This window comes from Cyphomyrmex costatus, unplaced genomic scaffold (genome assembly GCF_001594065.2).
Source record: "Cyphomyrmex costatus isolate MS0001 unplaced genomic scaffold, Ccosl1.0 scaffold726, whole genome shotgun sequence".
Lineage (NCBI taxonomy): Eukaryota > Metazoa > Arthropoda > Insecta > Hymenoptera > Formicidae > Cyphomyrmex > Cyphomyrmex costatus.
Genome location: NW_017280296.1, coordinates 163,985 through 186,498, shown reverse-complemented (window position 1 = coordinate 186,498; position 22,514 = coordinate 163,985). Strand labels below are relative to the sequence as shown.

Here is a 22,514-nt window from a genome sequence, read left to right as displayed (position 1 = left end):
CGCGAGTCCGGCCTGCTTCGCGTTTTGATGTCCGGAACCTTTTCTTCCGCTAACGATCGCGTGGTGTTCTCGTTGGCGTTTGACGTTTGTTTAGATCGTTAGAGTGGTCTTGACGGGTTTCGACGACTGATCTTTGTCGGAACTGTTACGCTGATTATCTCGAGCATTGAATTACAGCTCGTTATTTCACAACTTTGATTTCACAGATTATTCGGGCTCGCGTGAAACTAATGATGAAGCAGTATTCGAGTATTCTATTTATTTCACTTAAAAATCAGATTTCCTTGATAGATCACGATTTCTATAATTGTAACACGTCTTTCTCATAACTTGCTGTCAAGACTTTGCAACTTTGTAATTGAAGAAAACCAGCAATAGTCAATGATTAGTTTCACGAGATTGTCTCTTTTGATATTGGTTGCAATGACTAAATTGTTAATTTTCATTTTTATATCCTTTTTTCGGGAACAAAACGATTCGCCCAGTCGTTTTATGAATTTTGGAAAAGAACGAAAATCCAAAGACATTTTGTACTCGTCTGAAGCGATTGGAATTATTTTTGAACCATTAAGGAACTGTAATATTATATTCAGGAATTCTTCCTTGAATATTATTGGAACAATTTAAAAAATCTTTTTTAAGAGAGAATCTTTTCTTTTTGTACTATAACATAAAAAAAACATTCAATCATTTCTGTTTGTTTCTATTGTTATAGTTATTGCTATAATTTCTCGATAACTTGAAAAATGTTATCTTACAAGTAATTTTAAATTTAAACTTTGCTTCTATTATACTTGAAAATGTTCTTCAGTCTTTATATTATCTTCTCTATGTTTTCTTATTTTCTTCACATTCTAATGAAGTTGCTTTATATTCTTTGCACATGAAATTAATTTGCTGTATTCAAAAATTTAAAAGAAATCTTTTCTTTTAAAACATGTTATGTTATAAGATGTCCTTTATAAGAGCCGATAAATTCTTCTATTTTGTCATTGAAGCAATGCAAATTATTTTTGAAATGGTATAATGCTACCAATTGATTTTAAAAGGCCAGAAATATCATTTATAGACCAAAATGTAATTGTTATTTCATTTATTGAATTGACACCATTATTCTATTGCAAGCCCATATTTCAGATACCATTTTATTACGTGATCTTAATTTTATTATTCGGAGTATTATTAGCACAAATTAATGTAATGAAAACTTGGCAGGATATAGCGTGTATCAAAAAATCTGTTATGCTGATTTGTCAACGTTAAATAAATTTGAATAACTTATTCAAATAGGTTCTATGAAAATGCTTTAATTCTATTTGAAGAAACCAATTTTATATGCGCGCACGTTTTTCCGTAATGTAACCGATTTCAGAAAAGTATCGTAATACAAAACTAGAGAAAGTAACACATATGTTACTCTCACATGGCAATTGGGAGTTAGATTATTAAAATACGGTAGATTTTCAAGACCGAAGCAGAGTAAATTTTGTGATAATTATGAATCTATATTTTTGTCATACATTCTCATCGGGGGTAAGCAAATCCAGTGCGAGTTAAATGTTAATTAAATGGAAAGTTACTATGTGTCACAATTTTTATGTGTTCCTGATATTCTCAATAATGTAAATTCCCCTTTGGATATGGCAATGCATTTAAAAGAACAATTCTTTCGTATCAATGTATTCGGTGACCGAATCAATGCAGTGTTTATACCGATTACGTATGCTGATATCGATCAACATGCTCTTTGCTTCCGGCGTGTAAATACATGGGGAACAGAAAACCCCCTTCGCACTGATCGAATATGCGAACAGGTGAAACAACTGCCTGAACAGCGTAATTTCTTTCACAATAAATGTTTTTACTTTTAGTTGTAAGACATAATTTCCAGCATTGCCAATATTGTCGCTCTAGTTGCTCATAATTTTGTTACAAAAATTATATAATTTTACGTAAAGAGTATAATTGTTAATTTTTGTTGTATAATTTTTGTCAAATGTTTTTTTTAGACTGATTTTATTCGACTGATTTGGATATTTTTGGGTATTATTTTGTCTGGAATATATATAGAATAGTTTTTTGTGATATGAAAAATATATAATTTAGATTTTATCAATAATGCTGCTGAAAAGGCTCTGTTTTGAAATTTGTACGATAATGTATGAATTTTTGTTAAATAGCCCGTTATTTCCGAATAACCTGATAGAAAATTATACCTTGAAATATTTGATTGAGCTAAATACAAATAACAGATTAATAGTATCATATATTAATGATATTAATAATATCATATTAATAGTAGATATTATATCAGTTTTATTAATTGCATTTTTTTCTTTTGGAAGTTGCTTTTATCGTTACTGATCGAATTTTTAGCAATTAAAGGAATAGTTTTATTATTTTCTAGATTTTTCTATTGTGTTTTTTTAAAGAAACTGAAATAATTATGATTGGAATTTACTTCGAATGATTCCATAATATATGCCTTGGGGTTTAATCGTGTAATTTTTACCTTAAGGCAAAAAACATGAAAAGTGAACATTTTTGTATATGCAAGTGTGTATATTTCCGTTTGAGAGAAAAAGTTACATAATCAATATACCCATGTTAGAATACTTGCTAAATGCAATAACGAAATGAACCATAAAATTTTGGTAGCGTGTCAAAAATCAAATTTTATTCTTGGTGAATTTTGCTTATATCACACATTGAAAACTTGAATATAAAAATATTTATAAGAATGCCTATCATATGATTCAAACATTTCTTAGATGTATTTATGTTATGGATTAAATAAAGATTTAGATTGTTTTTTTCTGATGTAAGTGAATAATATCAGTTCCAAATGATACGTTCTTTCTTACTTTTTTTTTGAGATTACGATCAAGAATTTTCTGTTTTATTTACTATTATCGAAAAGCTGTTATTTTATCTATCTTGTTTCTATCTAATTCTATATTTCAACATATTTTATTTACAGTTACCTTCAGGTTACTATTAACCAAAATCGAGTTCGATTTTTTGTAATATCAAGAATGACAATGTCTATTTCAAAACAGTTTGTAATATATGCGTATTATGCCGAAATATATAATGTTCGAAACTTAACTATAACTTTGCTAATTATTCTTTCAAACTGCAGCGGTAAATTGAAGATTCTAATATGATTTCTGTTTTTATTTGGGGAGAGAGGGAGTTTTACTATTTTACTTTTTATTCGTCCAGATAATATGATTTGTAGTTGAAAAGGTCTTGTCTTTTTATACCGCGTTCCAAACATCTTTCAGAATTTGTATTTTCATTTTATGAAACTTATATTTGAAAAGCGTCTTATTTTGAAATTGGAACTGTACAATATACTGCACATATTTATATTTAAATTTGTTTTAACATACAATATCAGTTCTTTGAATATACCTGAGATTATGCAAAATGAGCATGCCGTTGATAACAGCAGAAATCATATGTATTCATGTAGATAAGGACTATTTAATGAATATATCATATTACATTGTTATCGGAATTTTGAAATAAAATTTTGTTGAGTTACTGTAAATCAAAAATAGAATTTTTGCAATAACCAATCGAATAACTAATTTCTGGAATATTGAGATGACATAAATAAAAATTCTTCTGTTAAGGTGATGTTTTAATAAAGTAAATCAAAAGCTGCATCTTCGTCGAATGAAAATAAGATGAGATTATTAGCGTTTTCGAGTGCAGTGGGTTTGAACCCGACCAAGGCTTTTTTTTCTTTTCTTAACCAATAGATTTCCGATTTCAAAATAAACCGTAGTACCAAAGTGAACTCACTGGACTGGAAAGGACCAATCAAACCAATGTATTTTATAAAGTCCCAGATCGGTTAACCCATCCTGTTTGATCCAAAAGTATGACCTCCATTCAAAAATCGAAGTAGAGCATGTGACGTCATAGATCCGACCCGGGTCAGGTTAAAATCCGTTGCATTCGGAAACACTATAGGTTTACTTTTCGAGGTTAAATTTGTATGCAAGTTAATGCACGTTCATATCTTTCTAGAATGGTCGTTGATCAATTACTTTTTCGTAACTATTAAAATCGTAATTTTTTAACTATTATAATCTAATTTTTGAGAAAATTCTGCGGTAAGATTTGTGTGGAGCTAGTCAAAAAAGGGTCTTCGAATCTTAACTGTCACTAAGTATTTTATACGTGAAAAGTTACATTTTTAACATTATTTTTCTTTCTTATTTCATCATTAATCTACCGTAGAATTTTGCATATTTCAATTTCTCGGTACTTCAACTTCATTATATGTATAAAAAAATTAGATGTTTCTATGCTATATAACTCGATTTACTAAAAAAATCACCTTAAAACAAATTTCATGATTATTAGATAATTTTTGAATTTTAAAGGCAACGATTTTATCAGATTAATATATTATTGTTCAAATTGTTCATGCAAATTATTACTTTATTGCATTTTTCTATATATGTGTCCATTCCCGTCTATAATTCTATTTTTTTTTTAAGTATCACTGCATTGAATTATTACAAAGTTTTTAATAGCAACAAATTTAAACAACTTCAAATCTTAGCAATTGAAATTCATATTAATTGTAATTATTATAAAGCTGTTGTGAGTGTAATATTTTCATAACAAACGAAATTTGTTTTCAAATTTAAGTTTAAATGTTCTCAGCTTGAGATTGAACGGCAATTTTAGCGGGACGATGAGTTGACAAAATGAGAAGAAGGATATTACGTGGAGTGCTTCGGAATATTCAATGTCAATGTCACTTTCAATTAGGTCGCATTTGGAACTAAGGAGAATTTTCACCTGCTTAGATCTGCACATTTTTTATCGAAACTAAGCCCGCTATTATGTTACATCATAAGTTACATCACAAAAATTTCGATAAAAGACACCTTCCGTGTGAAGGCTTTCGTTGTCTCCGTGTTATACTTTGCGATGCGGTGTATCGACAATTTCTGACGGGACATGACGTATGCTTGACAGGGTGCAAAGGTGTCTACGCATGCAGATTTATTGCGGGTTTTATTAAGCAGCGTGAAATGGAAGAGTAGATCAGAGATCGAGTCGGTACAGAAACAGCAGCTTGAAACTGAGAGTTTTTAATGCGCACACATGATGTTAATTTTATCGCATGCATTTTAGTTTACACAAAACTAATTATACTGATGGATCTGTACATCTAATATTGTTCATGTATGATCGATTGTGAAAATTGCACGCTTACGAAAACGTTCTAAAAATCTACAGGTATGACAGATGATAAGCTGAGAGTGCGACCGTGATATCACTACTCGTAATCTCGAAACGAAGATTATCCGAATGATTTTAGCATCACGGCGAGTTGCAAATTATACGATACTATGGCAATTTTGGATCAATCTGCAACTATCAACTTAATTATTCATATCAGATGTCACGAAACGTTTTCTTGCGTTCTCTTGAGGAGTCATTCTGCTATATTGGCAATATAGCGTAATTGGTAATGTCTCAACGGACACGTGTGTGAGTAGTGATAACGTCGTTAACAGGAGAAGCAGTTTGAGGAGAGAGAGCGATCTATTTTTAGACGAGTACAAATTTCGAAGGATCACTATTACACACAGAGAGCAATTTGTTCAGATGATACAAAAGCAGACGAAACTTTCGAACACAACGGCGAAATGGGAGATAAAACGAGCAAATTTCAAGTCACATTTTGAGGAGGGATATTAGTGCCTGGATAGAGTAGGTCCGAATGATTAATACGCGCGTAATTCGGAATTTCGATCGTAGATTTACGCTATTCTGTCTCGCGAATTATCTCAAGGTACCACCGTCGCGATTAACTTCATATAAGTCTTTTGGCACGTCGTGACAATTTATCGTTCTCGTTTTCAGCAATTTTTGATCATTTTCTACCTGCCCGAAAATTTTCACCGGTATAGAGTACTATTCGATAAAATCAGAACACCATAAAATATGGGGAACGTCTCCGTCCGTTACACGCGTGAATCTAGCAAACATGCGATAATTAATCGCGCGGTTGATTAAATATACGTGTATCATTATATGCTCTTCAATTTGAACTTAATTTACTTTGAATCTCTCAATATAAATTTCTGAAACGTTAGCGAATCCAGTCGCTTTTGATGTTCTTATTTCACGGTGAATCGTACTGTATAATCGACTATCTCATTCGCGAAAAATTAAACGAATCAAAAAATTTGAACTTCAAAAATTTCACTTTGAAAACATCAATATGTTCGTCTGCTCAAAAGACACGTAGCGGTGATTGCAAATTTCCATAATAAGATTTTCTACAATAATTGCCTGCAAACGTATTTCTTTCAGAGCGAATGTAAACACAAACGTATTTCCATTTTTAGGGGCAAAGTATGATTCGCCCAGTTTTTCGCATGTGACAGTCGATTTATTATTTGGGAAGAAGTGCAAATTTCCGGTTTCACGAGGCAGAACGTCGAAGATCCGCGAAGGCCGAAAACCAGATTTTAGACGACTTTTAGCGTAGTCTATCGAAGCACCAAGATCACGTGCTAGCCAGGACAAAAACCCGAAACTATACTCACCATCGTGGGTGGTAGACGCTCCGATTGAATCTGCGACAGAAAAAGGATGGCGGTCGCCGTTAGATGACTGCAGCTTACTTCCTCTTCTCTCTTCGTTTCTTCAATCCTTCCTCGACCGTGACCGGGATGGTCGGTCGGTCGAAGAAGCCGAGACCTCCTCTATACACCGTTGACTGTGGTGCTCTGAGATCATTGCAGTCCGAGCGGGCCCTTATATACTCACTAGTCCCTTCCTTCGTTGCACGTGATGGTTGATGGGGGCCCTTCAGGGGAGGCTCCTGGGAAAACGGCTTCGCGCAACGTTCCTTTTCAGATCCTTCCGCTCCCCTTTTCTATCATCTTTTCCCTTCGACGATGGGGAAAAGAGATCACGAGACGAGACGAGAAGAACACGTTTGCTCCTTACCTGTTTCTGCACATAACGTGTGCAACGTGTCAGTTTCCTCTCCCCGATGTTCTCCACTGAGGGGTCTTAGTTGCCCCCTGAAAATCCCGAAGGGGACGAACGGCCCAGGTGCCGGCAGAAAGATAAACCGAGAACTTTCGGAAATTTCTGCCAATTGGGATCTCTTGGCGATGGTAAATTCGGAATACAGTGCGTGAAAAGCTCCAGATGTCTAAGAGTTGCCTAAAAGTGAGATTTATTTGATTCGCTTGTCTTGTTAGAATTATTATAAAACTTGGGAAGTTGTAAATAGTATATCTTCTGCGGCACGATATCAGTTTTTATGCAGGCCTATTCTATAACTCTTAACGCAAATTTCGTTATCGTTACATGACGCCACTGATAGCTTATTTTTACCATAGTAAAAGAAACTGCGCAGCGATGTTATATAATTTGCGTTAAGAGTTACAGAATAGACCTGCTGGCCTTTAAATCATTGTATATATACGTATTTATATAAAAAATTAAAAGATATGTTCTGAGTGATACAAAAAAGATAACAGTTTTTGCAATTAAATGACGCATTTATATAATATTAAATTTGTGTTTTATACATATTTTGTGTGGACACAGTATTGATCTAATAATTTTAAATTTCTAAGTTAAATTGCAATGCAAACGTTCTCGCATCTTTATTCTACCGGCTGGATTTGCATCTTAAATAATTGCCAATTAAATATTAAAGACATAAATGAAAATATAAGTACAATTTTTAATAAATATTTATTAAATACTTATTTTTCACAGATTTTAGATTCTTCATTACTTTAACATTTACATTGTTAAATTTTAATATATGTCTTTCAACATATTATTAAAGATCTAATAAGATGCTATATAGAAGCATCAAATAACTGTTAGATGTGCTTTAGCAATTTAACTAAAAAGTGATATTACTGCGGTAGTTGTTTAGTGTTGCGTTGTAAGTTTGAAAAAATTTTCAGTACGTGATTGGGAACTATATACGCGGTATATAAAATTCACACATTATAATAAGCATAGGGTAAACCCGGTATATACGCCGCGTCAGGAAATACGCCGCAGAAGTCAGAAAAAATAGAAGGAGTGGGGATAATTTTCCGTCAATTACTTTGTTACATGCCTTTATGGTATATTAGTATTATGTTATGATTTCAGTTCTTTACTGTTAATATTAATGAAATTATTGCGAGTTAAATCGATTTTTTACTGTAATAAGTAGTGCCATCATAATTTATAATCTACATAAAATGATTATTATAGAGCGTGTAAAAGACTTAGTGGTTATTTTGCAATACATATGTGTAGAGGAATAGTAAAGCATGTTGTATAGCAAAATACAAGTGCTTTGCTCCTGTATTGTTTGTTTAATTAGTTGTCATATATATCCCATCTATTTGGGATATACGGCATTTTTAGCGAGCGGGATGCTGTGCCGTAGCACAGACGCTCTATTTAAGAAGTTTTTGTTAATTCTAACAATTATATTTTGCATTAATGCATAAATGTTGATAAATCTTAAACGTTTAAAGATTATTTTCAAAGATTTGAAGCTATTTTAAAAAATTGTATTAATCCTATTTGTATTCCAATTTTCATTCTGAACAATAAAAATTGTCATATATCAATAAACAATACAGATTACGTCGTCATTTTACATCTTATTTATAGATTATTTATGATTTTCTTATGAATTATATATGAGTGGCCATATTATCCCCTCCCCCCCCTATGGGATAAATGGTAAAAATGCAGGGGTTTGAAAAAGTTACTTTTTAATATGGAAAATAAATTATTTTGGATTTCTAATATTTTTTTTACAGTAGTAGATGATACAAAGTTTTTATTTGTATAATTAATTTGCTTTAAACATAGTAAATAATAATTGATAAATTAAGTTTTCGATAGGTGCGGCGTATATACCGGGTTTACCCTATAGTGATCTAGCTTTGACCGTAGATGGTTTAGTAGACCGTTAGTTATTGCGGTTTCCTTATTCTTGTTAATTTACAATTTTTAATATAAAAAAGATGCAGTTCCGGAGCGATTGTTATTCTTTAACCGTTATGCACATCCCGCCCTTTACAGAATGACGCGAGAGTTACCGGTTTAACGTTCGTATGTCACGGCAGCTAAATCGATTTCCTTTTTTACATATCTCAACGATTTCTTTAACCCTTTAATAATAGCTGCGGATCCAGTTATGTGAGTCTCATCCGTTGACCGTTTCTTATAGACAGCCTCCTGTCTCTCCCCTTCTTGAATTTTTCACGATATATGCACGTACATATAACATACCGGTATGACTTGTACAATGTATACACAAAAAGAAAACAAAATCTCTTTGAGATGACAGCTTGTGAGAAAATTTTATTAAACTTACCTATAAATGTTGTTAAAATTCTCTAATCAGATAGACGTATAGTAAATAGTTAATAAAAAAGTAAAAAAATGTTCAATAATTTACTTATATATCTATATAAACTATAATGAGCGCAAAAAGTATTCGTACCAAAAAATGTTTTCATTTAAAAAAGTCTTATTTGTAGAAAATAAATATCAATTAGCAATTTTATAGAATGAATAGATTTTGTTCTAACATAAACAAACAAACTTCGCGTATATGCTTGATTTTAGAAGCTAAATTTTCGACTGTATAAATACTTTTTAAGCGTTCAAACAGTATGATTTTTAACTTTTGCTTACTTTTAAGATGATATATTTTCTATGATTAATGCATCTTTTTGATATATATAATTTTGAGAAACATATACAATAATCTACTTTATTTTTTATAAATAAATTATTAATTACCCAATAAGAAATCGAATTCACGTCAAATTGGTGTCGAAATTATCGTATCGATATCGATTCAACATCAATTTAATGAGTCATTTTTCGTTGGACAATGTTTACTTTTTAAAAATAAGATTTTTGAACAGAATATCTTTCTTGTACGAATACTTTTTGCATTTACTGTAACTTATATCTACATAAATTTATATATATAAGTTAATTATTGTAAAATAATTTGAATGTTTTATCATAATATTTATTCTTAATTCTATTTAATTTATCTAATCAATTTTTAATCAATAATGTTATCTTTTCTCTTCTCATCTATTATATATCCAGCTTATTTTTCTCCATTAAATTAATTAAAAATAATTTTTTTATTAATACTATTAGTGAAACAAATATGTCACGCTTTTGTTTCAATAACATTTCATTTTTAATACTGTTATTAAATTAACAAGATTATTTTTAATTAAAATAACTATTGATACATAATTATTTTTTCAGTAATAAAATTACAGTATATACGTATATACTATTATTGTGCAATTGGGAAGATGCTATTAGCAGCGTTATTTATATTATTCTAATCTTGTTTCATGTTTAATGAATCATAAAAATAGAATGACACAAAGCTACAAAAATATAAATCTCGCTCTATCTTAGGAAAATATATAACCAAGCTGTTGATTTAAATTGACCACCCTCGATCAGGGTGCTGATTTTTGAGAACATTGACACGCGCCACCCGCAGCATGCGATATGCCCCTGATGGGAATTGATTCGTCAACGATTCAGCCAAGATCGACGTGAATCATTCGGAAAGAACAGTTAAATGAATTCTCGTCGACGCGCAACGTTAACTATGCGGGTACCAACTAGTCATTGCATTGGGGGAGATTACCGGGATAGATAATTGGTTAATGACTCCCGCTATTTTCAGCTCACCACGATAATATAAGCATGGCGATCAATTTGTTTTTACTCTGTACCATATCAGTTACTTCGCGATAGAATTTCGTCTATCACAAAAGTTTTACGTATAATTGATATAATGCAATCCGGATCAGTTTTGTTTTTTACAAGTAATCGAAAGAGATTAAATTTTTAAATAAATTTTGAAATAAACAACATGGAAAAGTATTTAAAATGAAAAGTAATTTATTTTGAAACTTCCATTTATGATATTAACTTATAATTATTTTAAAAGATAATATAGAAATAATAAATAATGGCGAAAGATATGTTGTGAGATTGGATGTAAAGATTTAAAATTTTACAATCTTTAAAAGACGAAGTCCTCTTCTTCTTTCTTCTTCTAATTTAAACACATTATTTTTATTTTATATTTCTTAAATTCTTATTAAATTACTTATCAATTTAATATGTAGGTAATATTACTACGTATTTTTGTTTATGATTACATTTTAAGATCTAAAAATATTTCGACACGTTATTTGTAGAATTGGACATGTACCATAAAAATACATTCTGAAATATTTAAGTACTAAGATTCTCTTTGACTAAAAATATTTCTTTTAATTGATTTATTCTCGTTGTTCTAATATAAATTTCTTCTTTCTCTTCGTCTATCGTGGTATTTACCCAGATAACATTTATGTTGCATAACGTTTTTTAGATATCTTATGCAACATAAATGTTATCTGGGTAAAAAGTTATAGCAATAAAACTCTGCATAGTACTTATAGATTACAGCACACACAAACGTACTTTTCTTATTATAATAGCTCTAACAACTTTATTGTTTTTAATTTAAAGGCATGAAAATATATCTATTGGAGGCGAAAGTCGTTTGAGTTTAAAGGGATTTAAAAATTTCTTTCCAAGATTACAATTTTCGTCATTTTAAATTTAACAATTTTTTTAAACTACTCCATATTCGTTCTTTCTTTTTCTTTGTGTAAATAATGATTTCTATGCTTGTCACGATCCATGATTATTGTAATGCAACTCGTTATTTCCGATAAAGCAGATGGCCGGAAATACAGTCCAGTTTCTCGATGCGGCACGGGTAGTTATTTATGCAACACTTAGCGCGCGAAGGGTGGCTACCGAAACTTGGGTGGGAAACAGTGCTTCGGTATTTTTGCATCCCCTGCATTCTCACGCAAGCGCCGATACAAATGAAAGGCTACCTGTGCGAGAGTATCATTTTTCGGACAGGTACGCACACACGTGTGACTCATTCATTTTCATTGATTTAATTATTGTGACACTATTAATGAACAAAAGTACGATATAATGACTTTGACAATTGCCTTCTTTATTAAATTAATTTATAAATTTACATGTATTCGCTACAAACACATCTATTTAGTGATATATCATTATTAAAAAAAAAAGTTACGTGTAAAAAATGCATAAATTGTTGATAAGAAAATGCAAATTATTAATTTAAGCACAGAATTATATTTTCTAAAATTGTAAGAAACTTTCAAAGTTTCTTACAACTAAATAAAAAGTTCTAAATGTCGTGAACAATTAAAATTAACTACTTAAATTAAATTTTATTTTTATATATATTTTTAAAATAAAATAACATGATTATTAATTTTAATAAAATAGAAAGGTATCTCAATTAAGCAACATAATCTTTGAATCTTCCTATAAAAATATTGATTTTTAATTTGTATAAATTATATAAATTATTATAATTTTCTAAATTATCACTTTATGGATTAATCTTTCATAAATTTTCAAATGTTTGTTTTATTCGAAAATTAATTAGCAGAGATCAATGCTTTTCTCTCGGTTTTTCTATAATAACACAGAGAGATTCGCGAGTTTTTTGAGGATTCATAGCCTATTTCGTCTGTTGTATATGTCTAAATTTGAAGGGAGAGCACGTCATTTCTTGAACCCTTCGACCTCGCAACCCTCTAGGCCTTTCTGACCCTGATCCAAACTATGGGTGCTATTGCACAGTCGCTTGGTTTCGTACATTTCTATACTCACATCTGCCTTATGTTCTCACGCTATTTTCCTTCCAGCTTAGAGTCTCCGAGTAACGGCGATGAGCTTTGTTATCGAGATACAAGGGATTAAGCCGGTGTCCAGAAAATAAAAATATTCATTTTTTTTATCGCGTAAAAGTCAGAATTTTTAGGAATATTTTCCGATTAGCTAGATATTGTTGTTTAAATAATTAAATTAAAGAGAATTTTGTTTCAAAAATGTTTAAACTTGTGTATTCTATTATATTTATGCGTTTAATAATATCAAACTGTTTTTAGCATTGTCAGATCTGTTTTTTTATCATATAAGTCATTTTATTTTAAGTAAATGTTTCCAACATAACAGTGATTACCATGAATTACTTAACAGACATAATTCTATTACTCTGGAAACACTATACTCTGTCATAACTTATGGTAAGCATTTTAGACATTCTGCAAGAAATAAACAATGACTCTGTTCCAAAGGACTGGTATTAATTGCAATTATGTCATTTGAGTCGCCTATATGAAATAATACTTCTTGCGCGCGCTGTGTTAGTTTAGTAAAATTAAATCGTGTAGAGCTAAAAGATTGCACTATAGACGTGATTGATTCTGGAGCATGTCTATACTGAGATCTGTCTGAATTTAACTGAAATTGTTATTGCATTATGCGTTAGATGCAAAACATACATTCTTTTTACATAATAATAAATATACCTATATTAAAAATCTGTATTTTCCCTTTAATATTTTCTAATCTTTTATGTTTAAAATATATCGGAATGCTTACAATAAAACGTGGTAAATAAAATTCACACTACAATATATCTTATATATAATCGCACCAATAACAGCGAATATACTCTCATTAGCCCTTTTATTCTTGTTATTTGAAACTTACAATAAAACTTTGATATTTAAAAGATTGTTACAAATTAGTTACTCTCCAATTTAATATTTAAATAACATATGAAAACATACATAAAAAAATTTGGAGGATTTAGAAGAAAATATTTAAATATATTAACAAAAATTGAACATTACACTAATACCTCTAAATTTTACCTCTACTTATTCTAGCCATTCTTTAATATATTGACATTTGATAGGTGTAACAAATCCTTTGTCATGACATTCTCTTCTCACCTGAAAAACGAAAAGTAATATATTATATTAAATATATATTTTTGAAAATTATAAAAAACTGAAGTCAATACTAGCTCAAAGCAGAGAATGTGTTCATGTAAGATAATACACAATTAGATTTTTAAATTACTCCGGAATATGCTGATTTTTATTTATATTAAGCCCATTCTATAATTGCATAAGCGCAGTTGTAAATGGCTGTAGCTGTAAGAATTGATTAATCACAGTCGAACTTTTCTTCGTATTTGACTGTGATTGGTTAATTCGTACAACTACAATCATTTATAACTACGCTTACGCAATTGTAGAATGGGCTTTAAAGCTCTCCTTACAATTAGTTAAAAACAAATTCAATTTTTAATCAAAAACTATTTTTTTAAATGCATAAAAAAGTAATTATACTATGAATATTTCTGTATTTTTAGATTTGTATTGGTCTTTATTTATTTTTTTAATAATTTATTGTAAGAAATAAATGTGTGGCTTTGCAGCAAGACGGTGGCTTGCTAATATGAACTACTACGAGGCTTCGGTTCGAGTCCCGGTATCGTGTTCGAGCATCCGACATTTTTTCTCAGCCCAGCTCTTACATTGTAGTAGAGCTAATTATTGACTATCTAAGTGATTTTATTCAATAAACGTAATGTATTTATAATGTCTTACCGGACACAAACCGCAAGGGATTTTAACTAATTCAGCTGAACTCAACACAGGTTGAATCGCTCTGTATAAATTGTTTCCATCACTTGTGGATGTATGTTCAACCTTACCATCATAAATTAATGTATTTAAAATCACTTCTATGTTAGTTACAGTTAATTTCACCTATGAAAATATCGATTATGTTTAGTAATAAGTTTTAATAAAGTATACAAAAAAAAATATTTTAATGCGTAAAAAATACAACCTTACTTATTCCTAAATCCGAAATATATTTTAAAACATCCTTAGATGAAGCATATGTCATATTTCTTGCAGCAATAGGTCCAGCGTTACAATTTTTTGCCTTTTCTCTTTTTTGTTCCAAAAATCTATAACATTGTTGATTCAATACATCAACAAATTCCGTTTCAAAATCTTGATCTTGATACCAGGCACCACCTGTTACAGACTCATCTGGTTCTAAGTTATATAGCATATATACTTTTTTCTTACTGGCTGCTACAGGTTTAACAACTTTGACAAACTTGTTAGTTTCTAGGCTTTTCAAAATTTTTTCTAATGGTTTAATCATCAAATTAGATTTAATTTTTATATCTCGAATCCATATTCCCTTGTTCCCTGCTTCTTCAATAATTTTAAATACTATTTTTTCTTCATTGTCAACACATTTAGCAAATTTTATTGGATCTTTCAAGCGATAATATAATGAGTTTGCTTGTTGAAAAAGATCAAAGTATCCTTGAGTCAAAAGTTTATTTATAATATTAGCTCGTTGGTCTGGTTTTAAATCAGGTGTTGAAGCAGCTAAATCTTTGTCCGAAATACCTTTAGGTTTATCTCGTGCAAGAGCAATTATTCTGTAAAAAAAAAGAAATGAGATATGTAAATAATGATAAAGTGATAAATTTAATTAAAAAAATATAATGTATAAAATGTAATAAAATCTAATTGTTTTTCACTTCAATAGCTTACTTTCTTTTATGTAAATTATTAAGATCTTACAATAAATACTAAATACAAGGTAACACGTAATAAATTTATGTTAGTCAAAGTTTAATGTCTCACTGTAATGGTTCAAGTATTAAACTACGGTAAAATAAGAGGTTTATTCTTTGTAATTATATCACAATTTTGATTTTTCGTTTTTTTTCTTTTTTAACATAAAATTATGAAATATATATCGAATGCAGGAAGAGAACATGATATGATGTAACTATAAAATAAGTTTCATTCATACTTTTGCTCAATTGATTCGAGCCCTTCCAATGATGCGATTTTCAACCCGTTTGCAGCACTCGACGGTAGCGCCATCTGTTGACGGCCTGGCGCAACTGGTAGCACACACAAGCAAAGCTCTTCTTCTTCTTCCTTAAATAATGGCTCCCGCCTCCAAGCAATGAAATAAGAGGTCAATACGGCCAGAACCGTACAAAAATATGAAAACGAACGGGTAATGCAATGCCCGCGAAAATGGCGTTGCTCGACCGGTTTTCGGGCGCCTGCGTCTACGGCGTCGTCACGTCGCAATAACGCGCGTTATAAGAACCCTAGTCGTCGTAAAGTGCAAAATGACGAACAAGCGAGACGAGCTCATCCGCAAACACGCATCTGTGTGACGCAATGCACAGACAAAGTCGGCAACACTTTCAAAAATATACAATAGAAAGCACCCGAACCGAAACACGTCCGTCGCCGTCACGCTCGAATGGTTCGTCGGAACTCATATAAGTAAAACACGTGTATGTGTGACCATGGTGGAAATACAAAGGTTTATTGGAGCATGGCCACCTCAAAAATCGAATTATACTCATTCGACGCGTTTTTGCATAAAATAAAAGAATCTGGTAGAAAAAAAGCGTCGCTCTGTCCCGCGAACCGAGATATTAATCGTTAAAATTCACGACTATTCAGGTTAGAATATCTGTCATACCAATTCGATATGAGATGAGCCTACGTAATTTATTTTGGTGCGCATGCGCTGTGATCACACGCTGATGCGTATGCAAGTTTTGTTGGCAGATAAAATATTTTTGCTATAGAACAAAATGTACACAATAAATAGTACTTTTATAAAATATCAGAATTATTTTTGTTATAAATTAAAGATTTTTGTATTAAAATATTTAATACATGTAATTAAAACTAAATTTTATTTCAACGTATATATATATATATATACCAGGAGTGTAAGTTGAAATTTGCCGGTTTTTTCGTTAAAGAAAACACATAATTTTCAGGGGATCTCAAAATATTTTTATTCAAAGTATTGACCATTTGATTCTACACATTTCGCCCATCTTTTAGGCAAATTCTAGATACCATTCCAAAAAAATTTTTTCTCTTTCGAGGAAAACCATTCGACGAGCCATTTTTCGACTTCTTCAAAATTGGCGAAGTGCTGCTCTGCAAGTGAGTGCCCCATCGATGCGAAAAGGTGGAAGTCGGACGGAGCGAGGTCTGGAGAGTACGGCGGGTGCGATAATATTTCCCAATTAAGTGTTTTTAATGTGTCCTTCACGGGTTTAGCGGCATGAGACGGCGCGTTGTCATGTTGCAAAATAACTTTGCCATGTCTTCGGGCCCATTCCGGTCGTTTTTCGATCAATGCATAATTCAAATTAATAATTTGTTGTCGGTAGCGAGCCGTATTTACCGTTTCACCAGGTTTTAATAGCTCGTGGTACACCACACCATCCTGGTCCCACCAAACACAGAGCATTGTCTTACGGCCAAAGCGATTGGGCTTTGCAGTGGATGGGCCGGCTTCACCAGGTGAAAGCCATGATTTTTTTCGCTTCGGGTTCTCATAATAAATCCATTTTTCGTCTCCCGTGACAATCCGATGCAAAAAAGACTTCCTTTCGAACCGTTGAAGCAGCATTTCACAAACGGTTTTTCGATTTTCCATTTGCCTGTCGTTCAATGCGTGTGGCACCCATTTTCCATACTTCTGGATCTTTCCCATGGCTTGTAAACGTTGGCAAATTGCTACTCGGGACACATTAAGTGTTTCTGCCAATTTTTGTTGTGATTGGGTTGGGTCTTCATCCAACAACACCTGCAAATCTTCGTCTTCAAACCTTTTCGCTGCACCAGGATGTTCATTGTCTTTCAAATCGAAATCACCACTTTTAAATTTACGAAACCATGTCTCACACGTTTTAATCACTGGAACATGTTCACCATAAGTTTCTACTAGCAAACGATGTGCTTCAGCTGCTTTTTTCTTTTGATGAAATAAGAAAAGCAACGAATGCCGCAAATGCTCTTTATTTGGAACGAAACTCGACATATTTATTGATATAAACGACTATGGCGCTATTATTTTGACGGAATGAGACTTCGGTATTTTGGAGGTTAATATCCATAGAACAAAATCGTATATATGTCAAATCATAGAGTAGTAGTATATTCGTTTATTGGCTTCACATGAAGTATACAGCCATCTTACAAAATCAAATCATAGAAATGCCTACATCCTGCTAGCGACACCTACTATAAAAACCGGCAAGGTATAATGCAAAATTCACTTTCATCCCTTTTTAATCCTAAGTTAAAAAAAATCTTATGACAAATTTTCATAAATAATAAATAATTATTTGAACAAGGAATAGGAAGTGTAAAATGATACAAAAAAAAATCAATATAAATGTAACAAATAATACATTGTTTCAAAATGTTTTAATATTTAATAAATCATACATAAGATTCGGGAAACTCGAATGTTACGTCCCGCCCAGTCAGTTGCTTATACACCGAAGCAAAAGTATCGACCTGTCAAAAGATGAATTAAAATTTGTAAATCACATTACAATATTAAATAAACAAGGTTCTATGTATAGAAAATGGATGAGTAAATGTACCTTGTGTTCAATATTCGTTTGTTCATTTTTGTCCAAATGAACTTTAATAACTTGCGAGCCATCAAGTTTTACTCGAATTCGTTTGCCCACAATTTCTACAGGATAAACAATATCCTCCAGCAAAGCGTCATATACCGAAGTTAACGTACGACTGAAATATAAACATAAATTATATAACATAAATTTAGAATTCAACATAGTTAAATACATATTAAATATTAAAATAATCAGTTTTTACAGATAAATAAAATAATGTTAATACTAATAATGCAATAACTGTAGACATAACAACTGTCGCCTATTCTTATTAGTTGGATTTCTTGCATAGTTCAGTGCAGTTTTTTTCCTTTTTTTTTTCTTTAAAAAGAAAAATGAATCATGCAAAAAGTTCGGCTATCATCCGTTTTTTATCAATATAGATTAATCTTAGTTCAACTAATTTTTCATCTTTTTCTAGTTCTAAAAATTAAAAAAAGATTAAGAATAAATTGAACCAAGCATTAATTGTACTATTAATTGATAGAAACAAGCATAAAAAGAACAGGCTTAAGCGGGGAGCACAGACTTTTGCATAACGCATAAACCATATACATAAAGAATTTGATTGGTCCATTGACTCATGCATAAGAAAATGGGCCAATGAAATTCCTTATGCACATGCTTTATGCATTATGCAAAAGTCTGTGTTGAGGCTCTTATAATTAAATTCCACTTGTCCAATTATATAAAACCTATTATATTTTTATTTTTTTTACCTTCTAGGACGCTTCTGCTTGTTCTTCGTACGCGTCTTTCTCGTCGGCTTCGGTAAGATTTTACGTTCACCGACAAACATTACGTGTTTGCCAGAGAACTTTTTCTCTAGCTCACGTACTAATCTTGTTTGAATCTTTTGGAAAGCTTTCAGTTTTGGCATCGGTACATATATGATGATTGACTGTAAAACATACAAACAGTTCAATATAATTCTCTACAAGAGAGTATTAAACAGAAAAATATACACTAATATTCATACAATACAAGAATCTTGTTGTAACATTGCTGCAATGTTGCTGTGATATTTACATCTGTATACATAATCAGACTCTATATTTAAAGCTTTCTTAAATTTAGATATTTAGTAGCCAATAAAATAATTTATAGGGTATCTGAAGATAAATTTAAGAAACCTTAAATATAAGGCTTTACTAATTATAAGAATAAGTATTAATCTATTTTCTATGGCTAAACTAGTGTATCCTTTTGAAACTTAAGAGTTTAACTTAATAAAAGTTACTTAATTAAGAGTTTAACTTAATAAGAATTTATCTAAATCTTACTTAGGCCTAGTTTCACAACTTATAATTAACTCTTAACTGAAGTTTAACTTATTCCTTATCTTTTTCTAATTCTAAAATTGGAAACAGATGAGAAATAAGTTGAACCTTGGTTAAGAGTTAACCATGAATTCTGAAACCAGGCCTTAAAGTAAGATTGAGTATGTTAGATATTTGGCAACAATAAGAGAATTCTAGCGTAATTTAATACAGGAATAAAAAAACAGATCTACTTATCACTGGATTGATATGTGCTACATGAGGAATTGAAATTTACCTTCTTATTGTTTGTTTCTAGTTCCTTCGCCTTCGTGATGTAAAGTTCTCTTAAATGCGACTTCAGGTCGCTGTTCATTTCCAATTCCAGAAGAGCATTGGAGATGCTCGCCTCAAAATGGTCAGGCTCAGAGCCGCCGCTCTTAATTATTTTGGCGTTAGCCGTGAACATCTGAAAGAGATCTTGAGGTTAGAACATTGTTTACAAGTACCACCCGCACGTTCGTGCGAGATACTCGTCGGGACATCAAGTGACAGCGTTAACTCCAGCGTGAATTCGTTGGAATCTCGCGGAGACTCTGGAGACTGTTCTCCTGACGTGAGAGTAACCGCCGACAACGCGACAGCGTGGCATTATGGTAAACGCGAGGATTACGAGAATCGACGAAATCCGTCGTAATCACGCCTTTGATCCGCGATCTGGTAAAATTATCAATCGCTTCACGTATCTCGGATTTTCTGGCGTCGCGCGACGCAGGATTTCATTCATCGTTGTCATTAAAAAAGCCGCAAAGCGCTAAATGCTCGAAAATGCCCACCTTGTCCACCTGGCTATCACATGAAAAAGGGGCCGGGACAAAAAGATAGTTAGAATGAATCCTCGTGCGTTTTTTCAATCCACGAGTCGCTAGTATCGACATCGACTGGCCACGTGGTCGTTCCCTTCGCGCCAAGCTTTAAAACCCACTTTACAAATGTGTGTTCTTGGCTTCTTTATCCTTGATTTTTACCAGCTTTGATCTCTTGAATCTGTTGCTATTTGCATTTTAACCTGTTATTCTTCATTAGATAAGTTTGTGCAATAAATGAAAGAATATTCGCTGAAATTACTTATTGAGAGAGGAGATTATTTCTTTGAACTACGTATTTGAAATCTTACTCCGACAGCCAATCAGCACGTGTGAGAAACTCGCGTAAAGTTGTAGACATGCGGTTGTCCATCTAGATATTAAATACGCTTCGCTCTAATTACGTCCTCTAATATTTATTTTCGCGTGTTGTTTTGCAAAATTTATCTTTCCGTCAAATGTTTTTTTCTCTCAATTTAATGTAATTCTACGATTTTGTGAAGTCTTTTAATGAATAGTATTGATTCTCTAGTCTATTTCAAGAACAAAGCAAGAGAAAGTTGTTTTACAGTGTATTAAAATTTTTGAAGCTTTAAAGTAAAACATTAAAAAATTTGATTCATTTATTTATTCATACTAATGGACATTATTCAGTCAATAAAATTTATTGTGTAATTATACTTAATTGTAATATAATATAATGGATAACGGCAATATGATGGATGCAGTGAGTGGCGTACATGATTTAACAACTGGTATAATCTGTGATAACTGAATGTATAAGTTTGAATGTAATATTTATTTAATAACGATTTTTTTTCTTATTATAAAGTTTCACTAGTGGAAAGAAATACCATGCCGCAAGGCATATCATTAGTTGATCCAACCGCTGTAAGAAAATCAAGTAAACAGAATTTAATGGCGCTGGTTGCGGAAATTGAAAAAGTAATGTACCATATATCGTTGCTTAATATTTATAATTAAATTATTTATTTAATTTAATTATAATCATTTTGTTATATATCTACTAATTTATGATAATTTATTTTTTTTATATAGGCAGATATCTGTGTAAAAAATAACACATGTAACAAATTACAAATAATCGCAAACCAGATCAGATTTCTGCAAAGACAGGCTGAATGTGTTTTGTTTGAAACAAAACGGAACGTCACATTCAATCATATACCTTGCAATTTTGTAAAGCAGCCTGGTCACATATATCATTTGTATAAACGAGAATCAGGACAGTTTTACTTTTCCATGCTTAGTCCAGAAGTAAATATCTCTCTCTGTATCATTATTTTTGTAAAATCTTGTGTTAACTTTTCTTCTTGTATCTAGGAGTGGGGTAATTTGGCTCCATTACAGGATTACAAGGGTTCGTTCAGATTGGAGCAAGACCACTCATGGACCGCACTAGATCAGTTGCAGGACAAGAACGATGACTCGAACTTGCTTGAACGATTCTTACCTTCCGATGCAACCTTTATAGAATCGATCATGTTGTAATTAACGAATTTATATTATATAATTAAAAAATGAAAAATACAAACTAAAAAAGCATATTGCTAGAAAAAAATTTGACAACTGTAAGTTATTTCAATCTAATAGATTAAAGGTTCTTATTGTAACTCAATGAGTAAATTTATTTCGTGATATAATGTAGAGCTATTTATAGTCCCTATTTGTAAATATACATACATACAAATATATTTCTGTAGGTATATAGAATAGATGATTATTATCGTAGATATCTGTTTTATATGATTTGAAATTATATACATAATTTTTTAAAGTTATGTATATAATTATATACACCTCGTCGCGTCAAAACAATATCTATTTTGTACAAGAATAAATCGTACGCTAATACTTTAACTTCAATGCAATTAATTAACGGCTGTGCAATTA

At 31.5% G+C, this 22,514-nt stretch overlaps 3 protein-coding genes across 3 annotated transcripts; 1 reads left to right on the top strand and 2 right to left on the bottom strand.

Moving 5' to 3' along the window:
* Window positions 1-13,837: 13,837 nt before the first annotated feature.
* LOC108780729 (probable DNA-directed RNA polymerase III subunit RPC6) lies at window positions 13,838-16,086 on the bottom strand. The gene is made up of 4 exons (XM_018548527.1): window positions 15,814-16,086; window positions 14,821-15,433; window positions 14,577-14,738; window positions 13,838-13,913 (listed from the first exon to the last, which is right to left on the bottom strand). The coding sequence occupies exons 1-4, from the start codon at window positions 15,885-15,887 to the stop codon at window positions 13,839-13,841; spliced, it is 924 nt and encodes a 307-aa protein (XP_018404029.1). The 5' UTR covers window positions 15,888-16,086; the 3' UTR covers window position 13,838.
* A 2,154-nt stretch (window positions 16,087-18,240) lies between these two features.
* LOC108780715 (40S ribosomal protein S7) lies at window positions 18,241-20,611 on the bottom strand. Its single transcript, XM_018548508.1, has 5 exons — window positions 20,571-20,611; window positions 20,033-20,203; window positions 19,195-19,376; window positions 18,440-18,590; window positions 18,241-18,350 (listed from the first exon to the last, which is right to left on the bottom strand). The coding sequence occupies exons 2-5, from the start codon at window positions 20,201-20,203 to the stop codon at window positions 18,273-18,275; spliced, it is 582 nt and encodes a 193-aa protein (XP_018404010.1). The 5' UTR covers window positions 20,571-20,611; the 3' UTR covers window positions 18,241-18,272.
* A 631-nt stretch (window positions 20,612-21,242) lies between these two features.
* On the top strand, window positions 21,243-22,182 carry LOC108780730 (uncharacterized protein C1orf50 homolog). The gene is made up of 4 exons (XM_018548529.1): window positions 21,243-21,355; window positions 21,433-21,545; window positions 21,660-21,878; window positions 21,945-22,182. The coding sequence occupies exons 1-4, from the start codon at window positions 21,301-21,303 to the stop codon at window positions 22,110-22,112; spliced, it is 555 nt and encodes a 184-aa protein (XP_018404031.1). The 5' UTR covers window positions 21,243-21,300; the 3' UTR covers window positions 22,113-22,182.
* Window positions 22,183-22,514: the final 332 nt, after the last annotated feature.

Bases quoted from the DNA above. Each gene is read 5' to 3' on its own strand.
- LOC108780729 (XM_018548527.1), bottom strand. From the start codon at position 15,887: ATGGCGCTACCGTCGAGTGCTGCAAACGGGTTGAAAATCGCATCATTG. The intron at 15,434-15,813 runs GTATGAATGAAA...TTTTTTTTACAG, and splicing joins CTCGAATCAATTGAGCAAAA to AATAATTGCTCTTGCACGAG. The intron at 14,739-14,820 runs GTTGTATTTTTT...ATATTTTCATAG, and splicing joins CGGATTTAGGAATAAGTAAG to GTGAAATTAACTGTAACTAA.
- LOC108780715 (XM_018548508.1), bottom strand. From the start codon at position 20,203: ATGTTCACGGCTAACGCCAAAATAATTAAGAGCGGCGGCTCTGAGCCT. The intron at 19,377-20,032 runs GTAAATTTCAAT...TATGTTTTACAG, and splicing joins TAGAAACAAACAATAAGAAG to TCAATCATCATATATGTACC. The intron at 18,591-19,194 runs GTAAAAAAAATA...TTTATATTTCAG, and splicing joins AAGCAGAAGCGTCCTAGAAG to TCGTACGTTAACTTCGGTAT.
- LOC108780730 (XM_018548529.1), top strand. From the start codon at position 21,301: ATGGATAACGGCAATATGATGGATGCAGTGAGTGGCGTACATGATTTA. The intron at 21,356-21,432 runs GTATAATCTGTG...CTTATTATAAAG, and splicing joins CGTACATGATTTAACAACTG to TTTCACTAGTGGAAAGAAAT. The intron at 21,879-21,944 runs GTAAATATCTCT...TCTTGTATCTAG, and splicing joins TTTCCATGCTTAGTCCAGAA to GAGTGGGGTAATTTGGCTCC.